At 45.6% G+C, this 22,997-nt stretch overlaps 2 protein-coding genes across 10 annotated transcripts in view; both read left to right on the top strand.

Moving 5' to 3' along the window:
• The window catches only part of ZNF341 (zinc finger protein 341), a 52,788-nt gene extending 40,101 nt beyond the window's left edge, over positions 1-12,687 (top strand). For 6 of the 9 annotated variants that reach the window (XM_041732818.1, XM_041732819.1, XM_041732816.1 and 3 more), the window contains 2 exons: positions 30-100; positions 1,928-3,189. In XM_041732818.1, coding sequence (XP_041588752.1) covers positions 30-100; positions 1,928-2,457 — 601 coding nt within the window. In that variant the 3' untranslated portion in view covers positions 2,458-3,189. Of the gene's footprint in view, positions 1-29; positions 101-1,927; positions 4,461-5,041; positions 6,053-12,486 lie in introns of those variants that run through there. The other 3 variants (XR_005984409.1, XR_005984410.1, XM_041732815.1) reach the window with 3 other exon arrangements.
• Positions 12,688-15,188: 2,501 nt separating this feature from the next.
• Positions 15,189-22,997, top strand: part of CHMP4B (charged multivesicular body protein 4B) — a 54,384-nt gene continuing 46,575 nt past the window's right edge. Inside the window, exon 1 of the mRNA XM_041733329.1 lies at positions 15,189-15,544. Coding sequence (XP_041589263.1) covers positions 15,355-15,544 — 190 coding nt within the window. The 5' untranslated portion in view covers positions 15,189-15,354. The remainder of the gene's footprint in view (positions 15,545-22,997) is intronic.

Below are 22,997 nucleotides of genomic sequence, written 5' to 3'. Positions count from 1 at the left end.
TCCCCCTGACCAGTGGTTTTGGGTTCTAGGACACACACAGGCTGCAGTAAAGAGTTCAACCGGCCAGATAAGCTGAAGGCTCATATCCTCTCCCACTCTGGTAAGTGACTGCTGGACCTACCAGGAGAGTCTGAATCCCTGGGGCAGGCCCCCTATAAAGAGAAGACACATTTCATGAAGTTTATTATCACTGCCTGGTATATTCCAGCCAACAAACTTTTGCTTGTGTGAGCCATGAGCCAGACCTGCGTTAGGGTCCTCAGGGTCCTACAGAGGGAAGTCAGATACAGTCCCCCAGGCTGCGCAGGGGGAAGCTGACCTGAGGGCAGATAGCTGTAAATCAGAGAGGTGCCCAGTGTGATAAAGATATGGATTGGGCATGGAAGGAAATCAGATTCTACCTCGGTCTAAGACATAGCCAGAAATGTTCGTTGGTACCCTTAGCAGAGCAGGGCAGCTGGTGTGTGGAGCAAGGGTCTCCACCCCACTCCTCAGTTCCCCAGGGACTCTATGGCACTTCCTTGGGTGCTGTGGTATCCCCAGAGCAGCTTGGCTGGCTTTCTACATACCATTCAGTCTAGAACATGGTTTCTTGGCACTCCTGATATTTGGTAGTATCAGATGCTCTGTCATGGGGGCTGCCCTGTGCATTGTAGGATGTTTAGCAATATATCTGGCCTCTACCCTCTAGATGTCAGTGGTATCTTCCCCACAGTTAGGATAACCACAGATGTCTCCAGAAGACAAGCCAAACATCTCCTGGAGGGGAAAAATTGCCCCTGGTTAAGAACCATTGGTTTATAGAAAGGACTTGGTGGCTAAAGAAAGTTTCAAAACTGGGAGACTAGAGTTGAGAACTTGAAGATAGAGGGCCTGATTTTGATTCTGAGCACTACCGCTGTCCTCCTATGTTGCTTCATGCAAGTTACTGCCCCTCTCTGAGCCTTCATTCCAGGGAGGGTGAGGGGAACATGGCTCAGGGTGAGTGTGGGCTGGAGTTGATTTCATGGTAAACGTGGAGGCACCAGTCATTCATTCAGTGAATGACGATTGAGAACCTATCACATGTCAGACTCTGGGGGTGATGTGGGGGAATCAGATGGGCAGAGCCCTACCCTGGCTCCCTGGAGAAGCTTAGCATTTAGTTGCAGAGATTGAAAATGAACAACAGACAAGTATGTTACAGTGAGATGTGCAGGGTACAAAGACAAGAATAAAGAGTGATGGAGCAGAGAAAGATATGAAGCGGTATCAGGGAGGTCCTCCTGGAGGAGGTAACATGAGTGCAGTCCTGAGGGATGAGAAGAGAAGGAGGGAGCAAGTGCAAAGCCTTGGGGCAGGAAAGAGACCGTGTGTATGTGTGTGTGTGTGTGTGTGTTTAAGACAAAGAAGGGTGAGTGGGAGGTGAAGAGCTCATAGAGCAAGTGAGGGGCAGCGGGGATTAGGGCTGAAAGGTGAAAGGGGTGGTCAGACTGCACAGGGCTTTGTGGGAAACTTGGAGAATCACTGGAGGGTTCAGAGCAAAGAATATCACTATGCTTTGTGTATTTAATGAAGCCATCTCTGGCTGCCCGGTGGGGATGGTCTGAGGGGCAAGGGTGAGGCAGACAGACCAGAGAGGAGAGAAAATGGTGACCTGGCAAGTTAGCCAAGGTTTTGGGGCTGAGCACGCTATTCTAGGCAGAGGGGAAACAGCAAGTACAAAGGCCCAGAGGCAGGAGCCAGCTTAGTGGCCTAAGGACAGCATGTGTGATTGTCTGGGAGTGAATGGCCCGGGAGAAGGGGAAGATGAGACTGGCAGGAGCAGAGCCCAGATCACACACATGCTTACAGGACATGCTGAGAGACTGGGTTTTATTCCGAGTGCAGAGGCATGGTGGTAGAGTACCGGGTCGGGGTGCCTCTCACTGACTTCCCCTTGCTCCAGGCATGAAGCTCCACAAGTGTGCCCTGTGCAGCAAGTCCTTCAGCCGCCGTGCCCACCTCGCGGAGCACCAGCGCGCTCACACGGGCAACTACAAGTTCCGCTGCGCCGGCTGTGCCAAGGGCTTTTCCCGACACAAATACCTCAAGGATCACCGCTGCCGCCTTGGCCCCCAAAAGGATAAGGACCTGCAAGCCCGGCGGCCCTCCCGGAGGAGGGCAGCACCCCGCAGCGGCAGCAGTGGTGGGCGCAAGGTGGTGACCCCCCTGCCTGACCCGCTGGGGCTGGAGGAGCTGAAGGACACAGGGGCTGGGCCAGTGCCTGAGGCTGCCCCAGGCAAGCCGCCCTTCTCAGAGCCAGATGCAGTGCTGTCCATCGTAGTGGGTGGCACAGTGGGTGGCGAGCCTGAGCTGGTAGTGCCCGGGCATGCTGAGAGCCTGGGCTCCAACCTGGCGCTAGCGGAGCTACAAGCAGGGGCTGAGGGCCCATGTGCCATGCTTGCTGTGCCTGTCTACATCCAGGCCTCAGAGTGATGGACTCTTGGTGTTTGCTCCCCGAGCCTGGCCTAAGGCTCACCTTTGGGTCCAGGCCTCAGGGACTGACTAGAGATCCTTCCCAATGGAAGTGAGCCATTGGCCAAAATCCTTCTGGAGTGTCATTTGTGAACCCTGGCCTATGGCCAGCCTGCTGTAGCTCCTATTCTGATGGATAGCCCTGCAGCATTCTGGAATGTGAGGCAGGGCTGCCTATGGCTTCCAGGTAGGGACATTGGAGATAAGAGAGCTGGCCAAGCCAGCAGTCCCGGGTCTGGCTGGTCCAAGCTGGTGTCAGCCCACCTAAGAGAGAAAACAGGATGGTCTGACCTGCCCTTCATCTGGGCTATCTTGGTGTGGCCTCTAGTCAAGATGCTCTTCTGGAGGCCTGAAATGGGTAGGGCCCTTATCTTCTGGATCTTTTCATACACGGTTCCACATGGTATCTACAGATGACTCTGTGATGTAGACATTTAGGTGGTACTCAAGTGTCATGGTTAGAGTGCAGCTATCAACCAGATTTGGCTTCAAATCTGCCACTCACTTGCTGTGTGACCTTGGGTATGTCACTTTACCTCCCTGGACCCTGTGTTTCTCATCTGTACAATGGGGCTTATGAAATTTTGACCTCATAGGGCTGTCATAAGGATCCAGTATGATGAAATGTGCAAAGAACTCGGCATAGTGCTTGGCACTTGGAAAGTGCTCAATAAATGTTTATATCAAAGTGTGTCCAATGGCTCAGGCTTGAGCCTTGGCAGTTTCTTTCTTTGCCCCTAGGTGGCAGCACCCCCTCCTCCAAAGTGTTGGGGGAGCTGAGAGGTCCCATGCCCCTTGTGCACAGCTGTGCTGCCCCATTAGCCATGGAGAAGTTTGATGCTCCCAGAATGGTTATTTAAGAACATGGCTATGGAAGGAGTTTATATTCACTTCTGAAAATACAAAATCCTGGGTCTTGCCCCAAACCCTTTGGCATCAGAAACTCTGATCAGAGCCAGAGGTCCATCTCAGGCAGGCCTCCAGAATCCATAGTTGCCCCCACCACCTGCGCTCTGTCCCCACTCCCCAGCTAGTCCAGAGAAGAATCAAACCAGGCTTATTGGGAAGCAAAGAAGAGAAAAGGGGCCTTGGCCAGTGTTTCCTCATTTCCATTCACAGCCACACTGCCTCAGTGCTAGGAGAGGAAACAGGCTCCAGAAGGGTCAGGACGGGATGCAGCACAGCTCTTGCACTCAGTTTGATGAGTTTCCTTGAAGACTGGTACATCCCTCAGATACCTGTGTTGGGGCTCCTGGCTGGAGCTCAGAGCAAGGCCCAACTTACCCTCAGGAAAGGTACAATGCAGCAGGAAGGACCAATGAGGAAATGGCACACCACTGAGGGGGTGAGAGCTGTAAGTGCACCCAGCCTGCAAGGCCAGAGGAGGAACTGGTAAGGACAGAAAATCTCTTCAGGGGAGGTCACACTTGAGCTGATCCTTTTTTTTTTTTTTTTTTTTTTGAGCTGATCCTTAACACGGAATATTTTGATGGATGGATAAATAGGGGAAGGCATGCCAGGGAGAGCAAGCCATGAGCCAAGCCTTCAAGGTATGACAGTTCTGGGGCTGGTGAAGGGACCAGGATGACAAGAGATTTGGGGATAGTGGTTAGATCATCATAATCATGAATATATTTCAAGCTTCCACACAAGGGACACTGCACATAGCACCTCAGCCCTATCAGATAAGAATTGTTAATTTCCTTATTTTGCAGATGAGAACACAGGCGCAGAGAAACCAAGCTCCTTGCCCAAGCTCACACAGCTAGTAAGTCACAGAGCTGGGATTCCAGCTGGGGTGGCCTGCCTCCGTGCACTGTTAGCCACTTTGCTGTATTGAAATAGAAGTTGATGTTGAATCAGAAGTATCCTTGGATGTTAGGTTAAGGAATTTGGACTTTATTCTCTTCAAAATGGAGGAGTCATGGGAGGCATTAAACATTTTTAAAAATTGTGGCATTAAAGAAAATGTTAAAAACCGTATCTCCATCCTAATACAACTACTGAAGTTATATTTCAGTCTCTTCCTGTCAGTGTACACATGCATGTATATTTATCAATAATCATAAGGCTTGTGTTTACTAGCACTTATGCCATGCCTGGCATGTCCGAAGCACTTTTAATTCCATCTTATAGCTGAGATGAAGCCAAAGATACAGTGAGGTTAAATAGCCCCAAATCACACAGCAGTAAGTGGCAGAGCTAGGCCACAGAACAAGGGGCATATCAGCGTCTGATATTTGATAGATGCATAGTTGGACTGCAGGGGAAGAAGCTGGGACCACCTATTGGGTTCCTGTAACTACATCCCTCCTAGATTGGCAGATGGGAAGACTGAGGTCCAGAAAGGGGAAGGCTGGGGTGCCTGGGTGGCTCAGTTGGTTGGACATCTGCCTTCAGCTCAAGTTATGATCCTGGAGGCCTGAGATTGGGCCCTACTTCAGGCTTTCTGCTCAGTGAGGAGTCTGCTTCTCACTCTCATCCTTTGTGCTCTCCCTCCCCCTGCCAAATAAATAAAATCTTTTTTTTTTTTTTTTTTTTAAAGGAGAAGGCCCTTGGTCATGGGTTACTCAAAGTTGACACCAGAGCTGCTCCAGGACCCCAGAGCTCTCTATAGGACCCCCAAGGTGCTGGAGAAGATGAAATATAAAGAGGGTCCATCCTGAGCATCCAGGGTTCCACAGAGATGTTCAAATCAAGTAGAGCTAGGTTTGAATCTGGCTCTGTCCCTTCCTAGGTATGTGGCTGTGGCAAGTCATATCACCTCTCTGAGCCTCAGTGTCCTCATATGTCAGATGGGGGAGAATAATAGTACCTACCCAATAAGGTTATCACAATTCAGAGAGAATTCAGATAAAGCGGAGATAATGGATTGGCAGCCCATGGGTTGAATGCAGCCTACAGATAGACTTTGTTTAGATTTCACAATGAAAAAAAAAAAAAAGCCAATATTTAAAAATAATGAAATTAAAAACCTGGTGAAAAGGGAGATGTATTCCCTCTGTGTCAAGAACAAGAAAAGGATGCCTGCTACTATGATTCCACGTTGTGTTGGAGGCCTAGCCAAAGCAATAAGGCAAGAAAAATAAACAGTATAAGGATCAGAAAGGGTGAAATAATGGCAAGAATGCTGAAATAATAGCAAAATCAATATATAAAAATTTACTACATTCTATGAATAAAAAAATTGCTGGGTTCCTAAACTCCAGAAGCAATTAGAAAATGTAATTAAAAATGGAGAGATTGGGGGGCACCTGGGTAGCTCAGTTGGTTAAGCTTCAGACTCTTAATTTCAGCTCAAGCCTTGATCTCAGGGTCATGAGTTCAAGCCCTGTGTTGCACTCCATGCTGGGCAGAGTCTACTTAAAAAAAAAAAAAAAAAGTTAAAAAAAATTGGGGGGGAGACTTGGAGTGTCTGGCTGACTCAGTGAAGCATATGACTCTTGATTTTGGGTTTCTAAGTTTGAGCCCCACATTGGGTGTAGAAATTGCTTAAAAATAAAGTCTTTTTTTAAAAATGGGAGATTTTTAAAAATCTGGGCAGCCCCGGTGGCCCAGCAGTTTGGTGCCGCCTTCAGCCCTGGATGTGATCCTGGGGATCCATGATCGAGTCCCACATCAGGCTCCCTGCATGGAGCCTGCTTCTCCCTCTGCCTGTGTCTCTGCTTCTCTGTGTGTGTGTCTTTCATGAATAAATAAATTAAAATCTTTTTTAAAAATGGGAGATTTCATATAAAAATCTGGATTCTGACTTGTGTTGAAAATAAGGATGTCTGGCATAGGGAAACAGCAGTCAGGTGGAGCTGAGCCCCTTTCACTGGGCACATGCATTCCAGATGCCATGATTCCTGTTCTCTCAGGTCTCCCTGACACTGCAGCTGAATATCAGTTGCTACTTACTATACTTGTGTTGATTTATCTTCGAGTAGAGAAATATTTCTAATTTCCCATGTCTTTGGAGAGTAGGAAAACAAGATAGCCAGGGAGGATTACATGATTTTTTATGTTCCTTGCCTACTCAACCATCTTACAGTCTGGACCTAAGGTATATAACTTGAGGAACCCTGTAAATACTGCTTTCTTTTCTCCCTCCCACTGTCATTTCTCTGCCTCTAAGCTAGCCGGCCTCAGTTTCTCTATCAATAAATGTGAGAAGTTGAGTCATAACTAACTTTACTATTAAGTGTCAAACCCTGTGCTCTGTGTCTTACTTACATGTCATTGAGTCCTCAAAACACCCTTGGAAGCAAGTTATCATGTCCAGTTTATAAATGGGGAAACCAAGGTTCAGAGAGGTGTAGCAACCTGCCCAAATTCTCTCAGCCAGAATGTGTCAAGCTGGGCTTCAGACCCAGGAATGACAACTCCAAAATTCCTGCCTTGTCTCAGGATCACTAAAGCTCTCGCCAGGTCTGATAAGCCAAGATTTGTTTGTTTTTTAAATCACTTCTCCAAGGCTCCAACCACTTTTCATCTCCCCAGCCATTGTTCCCCTGTCCAGGCTGCCAGCCTCTCTTGCATGGATGATTGCATCAGCCTTCTCTTTGTTTTCCCTGCCTTCTCTCTCCACCATGATCCATTCTCTTGACAGCATCCCAAGGGATCTTTCTAAAGCTTCAATCAGATTATGCCATGTTCTTTTTAAAACTCTCTAGTGGCTTCCAGTCTCTCCCAGAGTCAAATCTAAAGTTTACCTGATAGATTTCAAGGTTCTATATGATATGGCCCTCATCTTTTCTTCTCTCATTCTACTCCAGCCATACCTGCCCTCTTGCTGCTCCTCCATCATATAGGCCACTTGCTGCCTCAGGGCCTGTGTACTTTCCATTCCCTCTGTCTAGAATGCTCTTCCCTCAGATTTTCATATGAGTGGCCCCCTCCCTCTATTTACCTTTGTCCAAAAGTTACCGCCTCAGGACTTCCATGGCCAATCTCTTTAAAATGGCCCCCCACCCCACTTTCATATCACTCTAATCCCTTAACCTTCGTTTTTATTCATCATCCTTGACATTTTATTAGGCATTTCTTTATTGTCTGTTCCCCTCATTAAAAACAAAAGGTCCACAAGGACAAAGACCTTTCTCTGTTTTGTTCACTGATACATTTACAGTGCCTAGAACTGCTCAGGAATTGCCAGTCAATATTCGTTGAATGAACTGAAAACAGCACTTTGAGAGAACAAGACCCACTCTACCCATCCCCTTTTCCCATTCCATGGAGGCCAAGGGTAAATTTCCTTCAAGAAGAATCTGTCATGGAGGCTGAGAAACGGCAAACCTAAAGCCCCATAAAGCCCCATTTTCCTTTGTTTTAAGAAGCTTAGAATATCTAGGACAAATGACAGAGGCAGTGGCTTGGAAATCTCAGTTGACACAGTAACTATTGGTGCAGCCCAGGAGAACTGGTTGGACCAGTTTTGTCTCCCTTGGAGAGGCTGGAGTGGAGGTGGCAGCTGTAGGTGCTCCCAACCCCCAAGGCTGTCAGCAGAGGACTCCTATGGATTCTCAGGTCTTGTAGATTGATAGAGCAGATTCCACCTCAGGGTTGAGGCTGAACCTCTCTGTGAGGTCGGGCAGAGAATCCTGAGGCGAGGGGCTGAGGCCCAATTTCAGGGCCTTGGGCCCTTTGTAAAATCACAGAGAATAAAATGAGGCCCAATAATCGACAAGTCTTGTCCAAGGTCTATTTTAAAAAGGCCAAATCCAAACCCAGTTCTCCTGCCCTCCAAGTCACTGCTATCTCAACCCATTCATTTACTATTTGACAAAATATTTATCAAGTGCCTACTATATGCTGGGCATAGTTCAGGGGATTGATGAGGCATTGTGAACCAGATAATGATCTGTGGAGATCCTCTGTGGAAGAAGCAGAAGATCAACAACAAATAAGCAAGCTATATTTTAGAAGGTAATGAGTACTGCAGAAAAAAAAAAAAAAGGACAGTAGTATGAAGGTTGGGTGGGGTGCAGGTTGCAGCATGATATGGGGTGACCTGAAAAGCCTTACTAAGAAAGAAACATTTGACCTCAGGCACAGTTCCTGTTGTATAGCCTACACATGCTGAGGTGAATAGGTATGGAATAGGCAGGCCTTGTAACCCACCATTAACTCAAGTGCAGGGGCCTCTCCAGTGCACAATCTCCTCCTACTTACTCCCCACTTGGTCTCTCTCAGGTTCTGCTGGGTCTCTCCTACTCGTACTGCTAACTTTGCCCTATTCCCCAGGGAGGTCATATCTTCTCCCAGACTCCTAACACTTCATTTATTTGTATTTAATTGTGCATATATCTCTCCATTCATTCATTTGGGTGAAGGCAGTGTAGCATAGAGATTATGCTACACTTAATTTTACATTAAGAATCTCAACTTTGCCTCTACAAGCCGTGTGGCCTTGGGCAAACTATTCAACTTCTCTGTTTCTCCAGTACCTGATAAATAAAATGGGGCAATAATAATGCCTACGTCATGCAGTTGTGCTGGCTAAATGAGGTGATAGATCTTAAATGCTCAGCTCACTGTCTTGTGTAGCATGAAGTACTCAATAAAGATTTTCTAGGGGCACCTGGGTGGCTCAGTTGGTTGGGCTGATTCTCCCTCTCCCTGTGCTGCTCCCCTTGCTTGTGCTCTCTTGCTCTCGGTCAAATAATAAATAAAATTAAAAAATATATATTTTTCTATCATTTACTGGGGGGGGGGTTCAAATACCAACCACATCATTTAATAATGGGGTGACTTTGGGCAAATTATTCAACCTCTCTAAACTTCTGTTTCCTCAGCTGTGATGTGTACCTACTTCATAGGGCTATCATCAGATAATTAATGAAATATTTGTAAAACATCTGACTCGGAGGGAGGGCCCATAGATGTCAGTAGTTATTATTCTTCTTGTTGTTACTATCATTGTTTATTTATTTTATACATATTTATTGGACGCAAATCCTTTGCCTGGCCCTTTACCTATGTTCTTATTGAATCCTCAGAACGGCCTGGTAAAGAGGATAGTGTCTCTCACAGTTGGGAAGACTGAGTCAGAAGGAACACCTTGCCACATGGTTGAATGGGAGAGACTCAATTCTAATCTAGGTTTGTGTGGTGGGCATCACAATGTGTTTTCTTCTCATTACTTCACACTTTTTTTTTAAGATTATTTATTTATTTATTCATGACAGACACACACACACACAGAGAGAGAGGCAGAGACACAGGCAGAGGGAGAAGCAGGCTCCAAGCAGCCAGGGAGCCTGATGTGGGACTCCATCCCAGGACTCTAGGATCACACCCTGGGCTGAAGGCAGGCACTAAACCGCTGAGCCACCCAGGGATCCCGAGTTTTTAATTTTGATGAAGTTCAGTGTATCTATTTTTTTCTTTTGTTGCTTATACTTTTGGTGTCATACCTAAGAAACTGTCACTTATCAAAGGTCACAAAGATTTCCACCTACATTTCCTTCTGAGAGTTTTATAGTTTTAGCTCTTACATTTAGATCTTTGATCCATTTTTAGTCAATTTTTGTACAAGACTTGCATTTCCTGAGACACCTGGGTGGCTCAGTCAGTTAAGCATCCGCCTTTGGCTCAGGTCATGATCCCAGGGCCTGGAATCTTGCCTGGGCAGAGTGTGTGTATGTGTGTGGGGGACTCCCTGCTCAGTGGGAAGTCTGGGTTTCCCTCTCCCTTTGCCCCTCCCCCTCTCTTGTGCACTCTCTCTCAAAATAAATAGAATGTTTAAAAAAAAAAAAGACTTGCATTTCCTTGATTCAATTTTTCCTATGTTTATTCTTCTTGATGTTATTGTAAATGGAATTGTTTTGGTTTTTTTTAAAGATTTTATTTATTTATTCATGAGAGACACACACACACAGAGAGGCAGAGACACAGGCAGAGAGAGAAGCAGGCTCCATGCAGGGAGCCTGACATGGGACTTGATCCCGGGTCTCCAGGATCAGGCCCTGGGCCGAAGGCAGGCGCCAAACCACTGAGCCACCCAGGGATCCCTGGAATTGTTTTTTTAATCTCATTTTCAGATTATTCTCTGCTAACGTATAGAAATACAACTGATTTTTTTTCTGAAAATTTATATATTTATTAGAGAGAGAGAGAGAGAGAGAGAGAGAGAGAGAGAGAGAAAGCATGGGAGGAGGCAGAGAGAAGGGGACAGAGAAACTTTAGTGGACTTCTGGAGCCCAATGCAGGGCTTTATCCCAGCACCCTGAGATCAGGACCTAAGCCAAAACCAAGGGTCCTATGCTTAACCAATTGTGCCACCTAGGCGACCTCCTTTTTTTTTTTTTTTAAGATTTTTACTTATTTATTAGGGAGAGAGAGAACAAGCACAGGGGAGGGCCAGAGGAAGAGGGAAAAGCAGACTCCCCACTGAGCAGGGAGCCTGAAAAGGGACTCAATGCCAGGACCCTGGGATCATGACCCCAGCCAAAGGCAGACACTTAACCAACTGAGCCACCTTGGCACCCCTGCCCCCCGCTTTTTTGGAGAGAGAGAGAGAGAGAGAGAGAGAAAGAGCATGAGTGGGGAGAGAGGGGTGGGGCAGAGGGAGAGAGAGAATCCTAAACCTATGTAATCCCCAACAAGCTCTGCATGGGCTAATCGTGAACTAAGCTGAAATCAAGAGTTGAATGCCTAATTGAGCTACCCAGGCACCCCAAATATACAACTGATTTTTGTGTGTTGATCTTGTATCCTGCAACTTTGCCAAATTCGTTTTTAGTTCTAATAGTTTTGTTTAATTTTATTTATTTATTCATGAGAGAGAGGCAGAGACATAGGTATAGGGAGAAGCCGGCTCCATGCAGGAAGCCCCACGTGGGACTCAATCACAGAACTCCGGGATCAAGCCCCGAGCTGAAGGTAGACGCTCAACCACTGAGCCACCCAGGCATCCCTCTTTTAGGTTTTTTATGTGGAACATCATGTCATCTGCAAATAGAAATAGTTTTACTTCTTTTTTGATCTGGATGCCTTTTATTTCTTTTTCTCACTTAATTGCCCTGGCTAGAACCTCTGGCTCAATTTCAAATAGTGTGAGAGCAGCCTTCCTTGTTTTGTTCCTGATTCTAGAGGGAAAGCTCAGTCTTTCACCATTAAGTGTGATGTTAGCTGTGAGTTTTTTCATAGATGTTCTTTATCAGATTGAGCAGTTCTTTTTTTTCTTAAGTTTTTTTTTTTTTAATTTTTATTTATTTATGATAGTCACAGAGAGAGAGAGAGAGAGAGGCAGAGACATAGGCAGAGAGAGAAGCAGGCTCCATGCACTGGGAGCCCGATGTGGGACTCGATCCCGGGTCTCCAGGATCGCGCCCTGGGCCAAAGGCAGGCGCCAAACCGCTGCGCCACCCAGGGATCCCTGAGCAGTTCTTTTCTATTCCTAATTTGCTAAGTGTTTTTATCAGGAAGGGGTGTTGGATGTACTTTACTTGTTTTTTACAGTTAAAAATCAGCAAATCCTCTATTGGATTTGGTATAATTATATGAGACCAAGTCTCAAAATAATTTCTATTATTCATAATTTAAAACCTATTCTAATAGGTTATATTGTAATAGGTTTTATTAACTCAGCTTTTCTTGACTTGAATTTTTTTTAAGATATTATTTATTTGAGAGAGAGAGCACAAGCAGTGGGAGCAGCAGGCAGAGGGAGAGGGAGAAGCAGGCTCCCTGCTGAGCAGGGAGCCCGATGCCAGGTTCAATCTGAGGACCCCGGAATCATGACCTCAGCTGAAGGCAGACATCTAACTGACTGAGCCACCCAGGCACCCCTTGACGTGACATTTTTAAGGAAGGTTACAAATAAATATATGGTTGAGTGTCTTTAACCATGTGACCTTGGGCAACTTCTATTCTCTGGGCCTCTGTTTCTTCAACAGTAAGATGAAGATGGTATAGTAATGCTTATTTCTTAGGGCTTTGGTGGTTGGAGATAAGATGAGATTTTATTTTATTTTTTAAAGATTTATTTATTTATTCATGAGACAGAGAGAGGGGCAGAGACACTCTGGCAGTTTTGTTCAGAGGGAGGCTCGCTGCAGGAGCCCAATGCAGGACCTGATCCCGGATCCTGAGATCATGACCTGAGCTGAAGGCAGCCACCCAACCGCTAAGCCACCAAGGCGTCCCAAGATGAGATTTTATATGCGAAAGTACTTGGCAAGCAAATAAAAACTGTATGCTTCTGTTGCTGTTTTTACCAGAGAAATTTTTTAAATTGCAATATAACATATTTAGTAAAGTACATAAGTATATAAAGGGCAGTGACCTCAATTATGGAGACAGGTAAATTTGTATACACCCACATGAATACCACTAGATCTTGGTATAGAACCTGTCCAGCACCCCATAAAGATCATTCTGCTTGCTCTATACCGCCCCTGAAGATAACCACCATTCTTTTTTTAATGTTTATTTATTTAAGTAATCTCTACACCCCACATGGGGCTCAAACTCACAACTCCGAGATCAAGAGTCACATGTTCTTCCAACTGAGCCAGTAAGCACCCTGGTAACCACTATTCTAACACCTATCACCACAGATTAGTTTTGCCTGTTTTTGAACTCTGTGTAAATGGAATTATACAGGCTTGTTTTTTATTCTTTCACTCAGCATAGTATCTGCAAATCATCCAAGTTGTTGCATGTAATGATAGGTCATTATTTTCACATAATTTTTAATGCTAGTCAGTCATGGCTTGAAAAGGCTGCGTGTTTGCCCCAGAGAACAGAAAAATGAAGTCTAGGGAAACTCAAGTCTTTCCTGTGTTGAATCAGCCCACCATATAAATTTCTACCACAGCAATTCGGTTCTCAGCCAGGATGGCAGCTACCTTGCCCTTGTATCACTACTTCCTATCTCACACTCCAGACAGACATCACAAATAGATCTCAGCACATTTTTCAGGGAGTCCTGATGCAGCCTCAAAATTCTTCTCAGTCCAGCAGTCTGAATAGCCTACGCCAGTTAATTGGGGTTGGTACTCAAGATTAAATCTAAATGTTCTGTTATCATATCCTAAGATGTTTTTCTGAGCTCCCAACATTATGACATGAAGGATTCTGCTGTCATCCTCATTTTATCCCAGAACAGTATAAGACTGGTGGTGGTAAGGCCAATAGTGTCTCCTGTTCATATATTCTTTGAGTCATGTCTCAAACCTAGCAAATCCTTTGCTACTTATATGTCTGATTACAGCATGACTTAAATAAGAGGGGAGGAGGTAGATTGCTTAGATGTGGAGGAGTTGCTATACCCATTAGGTGGCTTGATTGAAGCCTCCTTATTTATATTTTTCATTTTGGTAAAAACATTGCAATACCTCAGTTACAAAACAAGCACAAGTGTGACTTATGTTGCACGTCTTGACAGTTCTGGCATGTCTGTCACATTTGAAAAAAATTTCTTCCAACCTGGAAAGTTGGATGAAATAAACTCTCCCATCCTCTGGATATGGTTTCTTGTATATATAGGCTGGGATTGTTGCTGATTACAATAAGAACAACATCTGTAGATAAAAAAACATGCCTCTCATTTATTTGAAACTCTGTTCTCAAGCAACTTCACATATTTGGAAGGTCCAGGAGGGAATAAAAAAGGACTTTGAGAAACTTTATTTTTCATCGTTGGAGAGTACTTCAGACCCTCACTCAGAAATGGTTTACTCTTTGCTTTCATACAAGGCTAAGTGACAAGTGACAAGGCTTCCAAATAAAAGATTGGAAGCAGGAAATTAGAATGGTGGCCTTGGGCCAAGTATTGGCTACTAGAGGCTGCCTCAGTGCTAATGGATGGAGAAGTGATTCCTGACACCAAAGGACAAGGGAAAACAATAAAATGTGGCCCCACAACTACAGGGGTCTGCAAAATGCAGGGGGAAAAAGTTCTTCAATGCTTCTACTACTTTTGAAAGTTTCTGGGCCTCCTCCTGGTTTAATTATTATGGTGTATGATGATGACCAAGAATAAGGAATAAATTTTTGAGCACCTATAGTGCTAGGCCATGCTCAGTAAGCACTTTATCTGTCTCGGGTAAGCTTGGAGGTGGTCTTGTTATTATCATCTCCAGTTACAGTTTCCGACAGGGAGACAGACAGAGTAGGGAAAGTAACTTGGCCAAGTAATTCATCAAGGTGTGTTTTGAACCCTCGCAATCTAACTCTAGTGCCAAGGCACTACTAATTCTACGTTTCGAAGAACCTGATAGGCGAATAAAGAGTAGAAAGGCATTCTAGGTAGAGGGAACAAAATATGCAAAGACTAGTCAGTAAAACTAATCAGTCCTGAGTTCCTGAGTCTTGGTTACTCACCTACAAAATAGGAACAGTATTATAGGCTTATAGGTTCATAGGCTTGTGAGAATTAGATGGGATAATGCGTGTAAAGCACGTTGCACAGTGCGTGGATCACATAAAGTGCATAACGATAATTTATGTTTTTAAAAATACTGTTATTTCTCTGCCTCCGTTACCTCTACGGAACGGGTTCCACGGAGACTACATTTCCCAGAATGCCACCTTGCCCTTTGACTCTAGCTAGACTAAAAAGACGCGCCACTGAGCGCCTCAAGCCGGAAGACTATAGTCTCCCGGCGTGCAGTGCGCTTCCTTCCATTAGATTTGAGGCACGGTCGGCGCGTTGCCCTCCGGGAGTTGTAGTCAGCGGCGTGTTGCTCTGACGCCGGCCGGGCCGGGCGTGGGGGCCTGTGGGAGGTGGCGCGGCCGGGCCCAGCTGCGGGGCGGAGGCGGCGGAGAGGCCTTGCGGCGGCTGGGAGCGGCAGGACCCGGAGCGGGCGCTGGAGCCAAGCCGAGCCGAGCCGGAGCGGGCGGCGCAGGCCGGCGCGGCGAGCAGCAACCATGTCGGTGTTCGGGAAACTGTTCGGGGCAGGAGGGGGTAAGGCCGGCAAGGGCGGTCCGACCCCTCAAGATGCCATCCAGCGGCTGCGGGACACGGAGGAGATGCTAAGTAAAAAACAGGAATTCCTGGAGACCAAGATCGAGCAGGAGCTGACAGCTGCCAAGAAGTACGGCACCAAAAACAAGCGCGGTGAGTCGGCCCAGTCCCCTCAGACTCTCCTCAGGCTCCCCTCGCGCTCCCCAGGGCCCGGACTCCACCTCCGTCAGACACACCCCAGGGTCTGCCCCGACCCTGGAACTCTCCCCCGTCAGACTCCCCTCGAGGCCTTTCTGGACTCCTCCCCGTCTAGCTTTCTTGAGTATCTTCCGGGGCCTCGGACTCCTCCACCATCAGACTCATTCCTGCCTTCTCCCCTGTGCTCTGCCAGGCGCCTTCCGACCCTGGTTTCACTGCTTCCCCTGTTCTCCCCGTAGTCCGTTCCCTTCCGCCTTCCCCTCTCTCAGGCCTGCCCTCACCCACCTTCGGGAAACTGCCGTCCTTTTCTTATTGGCTCATTTCTGCCCCCATCCTAACTCGTGTGTCCTTCCGTGTCCTACCCCTGCTTTCTCCTGACCCATCTGTGGAACCCAGGAGCTGCCCCAGCCCTGTCCCCATCCTCCTGACTGAGAATTCTCCTTGAGAAGCCTTCTAGAGAGAAAAGGGGACTGGGGGAGAGGAGACCCCAGTTTACTGTTTACTTGCTGAGTGAACTTGAACAAGTTGCTTTCCCTTTGAGCCCCCCCCCTCCCCCCGCGTCCATCAGCAAGTGCCTTCCAGATCTGTGATTCACTGCTTGTTGCCTCATGACTAGGTCTTATCAGAGTTTCTGGGAGCATAAGCCTTCACGGGTGACTCACTGCTTCCCCATCCCTCTGAACCAGAAATAGGGACTCCATCCCTCCATTGGCAGCGACTCCTTCCCAGTTCCCACTGCTGGGGGTCAGGGTAGGGAGAGTGAACCTTGAGGCATGCTTAATATACTTCCTGTTGCTGTATGGCTTTCTGGGCAAATGCTGTGTATTTTACTTAGAGTGAATGTGACAATGCTTTAGTAACTGTAAGGCAGTTTGGAAATATTTGCTCTTTTTGTTGTTATGGCAGTATAAGAGTGACAGCGCCTCCCCTTACAAAGGTGAGAGGGGTTGAGGAGCTGCACAAACAAGTATTTAAGTTCCTGCTAGTCATTAGCCACGTGACCTTGAGCTGGTTATTTTACCTCTCTAAAAGGAGGATCTTGCATTTACAGTGCCCAGCACCTAGTAGAGGCTAAATAGATATTTTCTTCATTCTAACAGAAGAGCAAAGTAGCTCATCCTGAGGATGCTTCTTTGATAATAGTCAACAAATACTCTGGACATTTTTTTTTTTTTTTTTGAGTGCTTGCTGCATAGTGACAGGATGGGCAAAGCATAGCTTCCACCCTAATGAGAGAGAAGACAGAAACAAGAAAATAGATGAAGAAAATATTGTCTGGTGGTGGGTGCTTAAAAAAAGATGATCTGGTAGGGAATGATAGAGTGGGCGAAGGGGTACCACTTAGAGTGGTCAGGGACGGCCTCTTTTAAAAAAAAGTCAAATTTGAACTGACCCTTGAGAAGGAACCAGCTCTGTAAAAATCTAGAGGAGGAGCCTTCCATGCAAGGGAAAACAGCATAGGAAAAGGCCCGGAGGTTGGCCTGTTTTAAGAAACAGAAGACCTCTGTGTCTGGAATGTAGTAATTGAAGGGGAGAGTGGTAGGAAATAGGAGAGTAGGGAGTAGACCTTGGACTTCTTGGTAGAGTTTGGATTTTATTTCAAGTGGGTAGAAAGATGTTGGAGGGTGTTATCCAGGAGTGTGTCCTTATCATTGATAGAGCTTTATTTTTAATTTTTATTTTTTTTTAAAGATCTTATTTATTTATTCATGAGAGACAGAGAGAGAGAGAGAGAGGCAGAGACATAGGCAGAGGGAGAAGCAGGCTCCCTGTGGGGAGCTCAATGCAAGACTCAACAGAGGGAGAAGCAGCCTTCCTGTGAGGAGCCAACATGGGACTTGATCCCAGGACCCCAGGATCACGACCTGAGCCAAAGGCAGACACTCAACCACTGAGCCACCCAGGCACCCCATTGATAGAGCTTTAAAAACACCATCTGGCTGCTCTGTGGGAAGTAGACAGGTGTGGGATGGGAGTGGGAGCAAGGAGACATGAAGTAGTTGCCGTCATCCGTTTGTGGCCTGGACTCCAGTTATAGATAGCCCTGGAAATAGAAAGTAGGGTTAGATTTTGCTGCCTCTGCTTTTTTTCTCTGATGACTCTCCCTCTGTCAGGGTCCTCTATTGTTCATTAGAGTCATTGTTTTTACCAGTCTGCATTTTGGAATACTTTGCCCATTGCAATGTGGTGGAGGAGGAGGTTATCACTTAACCTCATCTCCCTTCTGAGAGGGCAATTCTTCTGAGGTCTGTTGGTCTGGAGCTTTTTGCAGTTTAGAGGTGATTGGATTTGCTTTCAAGAGGCTTGGAGAGAGGGTACCAGCAGACTGTGGAGGACCAATCTCAGTTGTAATAATTTTGCTGAAAGCAGTCCATCTTCTTGAGTTTGCCTGGGAGGAGCTACTATATATTTGCCCTCCCTTCTTTTTAGCATCTCCCTGGGGATAGGTCTTACCTGCTTATTGGGATAGTGCTGTGAGGTATTAACACCACCACATACCATTCACTTAGTCACTTATTGAGATAATACTATGGCAGGATCTGAACAATCAGATGAAAATACTATGTGCCTGCCTTCCAGGAACTCAGGATTGGTAGTGGGTGTGTTTTTGTTGTAGTTTTTGTGTTTATGTGTGTGTGTGAGAGAGAAGGAGGAAACGGAGGAGTAGGAGTGGGGGGAGGGGAACATACCAGTCAGTGCTGAAATGAGCATACTTTGGTCTGAGGCTGCAATAAGAGGAGGTTTCTGTCTGAGAGTGAAAGGGCAAGGGACGCTTCACAGAGGAGGGAGGTGTGAAATGGGTCAGCAAGGAGTTTGGGGAGCAGTGAGAGTTGGGCGGGGGGGGGGGGTGAGACAGCAGAGAAATAATGCTGCGGAGTGGCATATAGCCTCAGACCCCAACCTGGAGATGCTGAGGAGCCACTGGCTGTCTTGAAGGAGAAGAGACAGATCAGTGTGGATTTCCAAAGAACACACCAGTAGCAGCATAAAAGGAAGTATAGACCAATCAGGAAGGGGCTGGAGGCAGGAATCTATTAAAACATGAGGATAGGGATCCCTGGGTGGCTCAGCGGTTTAGTGCCGCCTTCAGCCCAGGGCGCGATCCTGGAGTCCTGGGATCAAGTCCCACATCAGGCTTCCTGACTGGAGCCTGCTTCTCCCTCTGCCTGTGTCTCTGCCTCTCTCTCTCTCTCTCTCTCTCTCTCTCTCTTTCTCTCTCTTTCTGTGTCTTTCATGAATAAATAAATAAAATCTTAAAAAAAAAAAACACAACAACATAAGGATAGAATCTCATAGACATGATTTGAGCCATAGATTTATCACTTATTAGCTGATGCCTTGGACTGGTTACTGTACCTTATATTCCTCCTCCATGAATAGGGGTGCTAGTATCTAATCTTATTGGATTAAATTGTGTTATATATGCAAAGCTCTTAGCACAGTGCCTGCCATATGGTAAGTGATCAATAAATGCTTGCCATTATCATTATTATAAGGAGACTTGTAATTATTCAGGTGGGAACAAAGGGCCTAGTAGAAGCATGGAAAACTAGATGAGAAGTAATACATATCAGATCTTTCTTTCTTTCTTTCTTTCTTTCTTTTTTTTTTTTTTAAGATTTTATTTATTTATTCATGATAGACACAGAGAGAGAGAGAGAGAGAGAGGCAGAGACACAGGCAGAGGGAGAAGCAGGCTCCATGCAGGGAGCCTGACATGGGACTCGATCCTGGGTCTCCAGGATTACGCCCTGGGCCGAAGGCAGGAGCTAAACCACTGAGCCACCCAGGGATCCCATGTCAGACTTTTCTGAAGAAGAATCAAAAGAAGCTTGGTGATTTATGGGAATTGTGGGTAGGATGAAGGAGGGAGGAGTTGAGGAAAATTCCCAAGTTGGACAACTGGGTGGATGGTGATGCCATTAACCAAGCTGAGAAACACAGATGAGAAGCAATGCTTCATAACTGTGTAGTCCTTTGAGATTTGTAAAACTTCTTTTTTTCATGAGTCTCACAGCATCCACTGAGACTGTAAGCTCCTTGAGGCAGGATGTGATGGTCATGTTCATCACTGTGTCCCCTAGCATAGTGCCTGACATGGTTAATGTTCGGTAAGTATTTATTAAATGAATGGAAACTGTCATTTAAGTATATTCTGTTATTCCCATTGCACAGAGAAAAAAAGTGAGGCTCCAGAGAGGATGTAACTTGACTCAGAGACCAGTTCTTCTGGTGGCTATGGGCATCTTGTGTTCTGTGTACTCCCATGATGGGTGAAGCCATCATCATTACCCTTGTCATCACTTAGCTCATTAAACATCCACTTGTGCAAGGTGTGGTGCTAAGTGGGGGGTGGGAGGGAGAAGTGAGATAGAACCACGCCCTGCCCTCTTGCCCTGCCACGCCATGCCCTTATTGTGTACACATTGTAAAGATGATAAATTGTCCTTTAAAACAGGTCTCTGAAGCTCAAGTAGATTATTTGCAGTGTGCAAGTGTGTTCCAGGAGGTGGTTTTTGTTAGGGCCCTGGAGCAAAATTTGGATTGCATATTTTTTCCAAATCCCTTTTCCTTTCCTTTAGTCATGTATTAATTCTTTTTTTTTTTTTTTTAAATTTTATTTATCTATTCATGAGAGACACAGGGAGGCAGAAACACAGGCAGAGGGAGAAGCAGGCTTCATGCAGGAAGCCCGATGTGGGACTCGATCCCAGGACCCCAGGATTATGCCCTGAGCCAAAAGCAGATGCCTAACTGCTGAGCTACCCAGGCGTCCGAGTTATTCTTAAGCATGTCCCATTCTTGAGCATGTAGCAGGCTCTTAAACTGTGTCCCAGGCCTCATGCTCAGTGCTGGAAACACAGAGAAACCAGACATGGCCCCTGCCATTTAAGGGACTTAAGTACCATCACTGTCCTTTTCTATAAAGTAGAAATAATATTCATCTCACATTACTATGGTGAGGATTAGCTAAGAGAATATATATGAGAAAGTATGATGATGCATTGTGGATGTGGAAGTATACTTTTCAGGACGCCTGGGTGGCTCAGCCATTGAGCATCTGCCTTTGGCTCAGATTGTGATCCTGGAGTCTCAGGATTGAGTCCCGCATCAGGCTTCTCGCAGGGAGCCTGCTTTTCCCTCTGCTTATGTCTCTGCCTCTCTCTCTGTGTGTCTCTCATGAATAAGTAAATAAAATCTTAAAAAAAGAAAAAAGTATACTTTTCTTACCTTTTCTGATAAAGTTATTGCTGCTCAGATTTCTTTGGTTTGATTGTCAAAATGGAAGAGCTGTTTCACTGAAAATTGGATGGAAATCAGTCTAGGTGAACTGACAAAAATCACTCAAACTTAGGTCTTTTTTGGTACCTTTCTATAGTGCCCTCTTAGTGTTTTCCCTAAGATAGATGATCAAATATCAAATATTTTTTTCTCCTTAAAGTGTTATAACAAGTTATGAAATATCTACCGTAAGGAGTTCAGATTTCCCTTTTTTCCTGTTTTAATAAAGATGAAAACAGTTTGTAGAAAGGATCATATTTTAATTTAACAAGAGAACTGTATGAGATTGGGAAATGGGTATGAGACTGGATATCTCAAACACCCTACATTGATATATTTCTGTTGGATTTATGGATGCGAATCAGTTCATTTACAGGTTAATTTAGATTCAGTGGAAAATGGATGATGGATGAAGAGAGCCTATGTGCTCACAGGAAATACATCTTCATTAAATCCTTTTCATTGCTGGAGCCAGGGTGGCTCTCTCATGTTTATTTTATTTTATTTTTTTTTTAAAACAACTTTATTTTTTTTATTTATATATGATAGTCACACAGAGAGAGAGAGAGAGGCAGAGACATAGGCAGAGGGAGAAGCAGGCTCCATGCACCAGGAGCCCGACGTGGGATTCGATCCTGGGTCTCCAGGATTGTGCCCTGGGCCAAAGGCAGGCGCTAAACCGCTGTGCCACCCAGAGATCCCACTCTCTCATGTATAGTAAAATTACTTTGATATGTTAGCATGTGGGAAGACATGTTAATAAATTACATTTATAGTGAATGTGGCCTTTTGGTTCTCTAGACTCAGGGTATCAGGTTGAAAACTACAACATCTTGCGGTGCCTGGGTGGCTCAGTCAATTAAGTGGCTGCCTTTGGCTCAGGTCATGATCCCAGATCCTGGGGCTCCGGAATCCTGGGATTGAGCCCCATCAGGCTCCCTGCTCAGCAGGGAATCTGCTTCTCCCCCTGCTCATATTCTCTGTCTCTCTCTCTCTTTTTCCAATAAATAAATAAAATCTTAAAAAAAAAAAAAAAAGATAAGTACAGTATCTTAATGGTACATGTGTCAGCAGGATCTTCTCTTCCAGAGGCCCTGGGATGGAAAACCCAAAACCTACCCTGGGAACTGAGCAGTGGGAATTTCCCTTGGTGATGCTTAAGTTTCTTGATTGAAGAAATGGTTGGCCAGATTGGGTTTGGTTTATTTCTTCAGACAGATGGAGTGTCAGAGAGACCTCATGTGTTGGCTGTCCAAACATGCTGGTGCCTTTGATTCAAATGACAGAATCTTTTTTGCCCTATTTGGCAGGGAGATTAAAGATTTTTAAGTGCCTGCTAGTAGGTTTGTGGTAAGTTTTTAAGATTTATTTATTCATGAGAGACACCCAGAGAGAGGCAGAGACACAGGCAGAGGGAGAAGCAGGCTCCTTGCAGGGAGCCTGATGTGGGACTCCATCCCAGTACCCTGGGATCACGCCCTGAGCTGAATGAAGGCAGACGCTCAGCCATTGAGCCACCTGGGAGTCCCATCAAGATAGATTTTATTTGGAAGCTGAGTGAAATATGAGGACCTTTGAGCCTGGACTATTTTGCTCAGGTAAATTTAATGTTGTCCCTGGTTAGGTTTACATGGGAAGAGCGAGGTTTTCAAAAACAACCTGTAAAGATATGTGCGAGCCTTACATCCCTGAGGCCGAAAGCTAGGACCTGATTTGTTTTCAGTGGTCCAAAGCCCTGAAGTGGAACCAGGGCCAGCTGGGAGAAGGGAAGCCCTTGGGGGTCTTGAATTCCTCTGGGTAGGAAAGGCTTATGAAAACTTGATTCTTTTGCCCAGAATTGTTTTGTGCTGTGCCATTTTCTTTAAAAGAGTGAGAGGATATTCAAAAACAACTTTAGATTGGTCATTTTGAGGGTAGATAGTTATATTTAGAAGGAAAATTTGAACTTAGCAACAGGAAACAAGAAGAGACCTAGTTGGATAGAATACTGGCCTGTTTTTAAGGTGTTTGACTCAAGCCAGCAGATGTTTATTGAGTTCGTTCTAGGAGGAAAGCATCATGATGGTTTAGGCAAAAGATTTCTCAGTTTGAATGCTTACTTCACTCATCAGCAGTACCTTGACAG

Source organism: Vulpes lagopus, chromosome 18 (assembly GCF_018345385.1).
Source record: "Vulpes lagopus strain Blue_001 chromosome 18, ASM1834538v1, whole genome shotgun sequence".
Taxonomy (NCBI): Eukaryota; Metazoa; Chordata; class Mammalia; order Carnivora; family Canidae; genus Vulpes; species Vulpes lagopus.
Note: the sequence above shows the minus strand (reverse complement) of the source record. Positions and strands in the feature narration are given on the sequence as shown.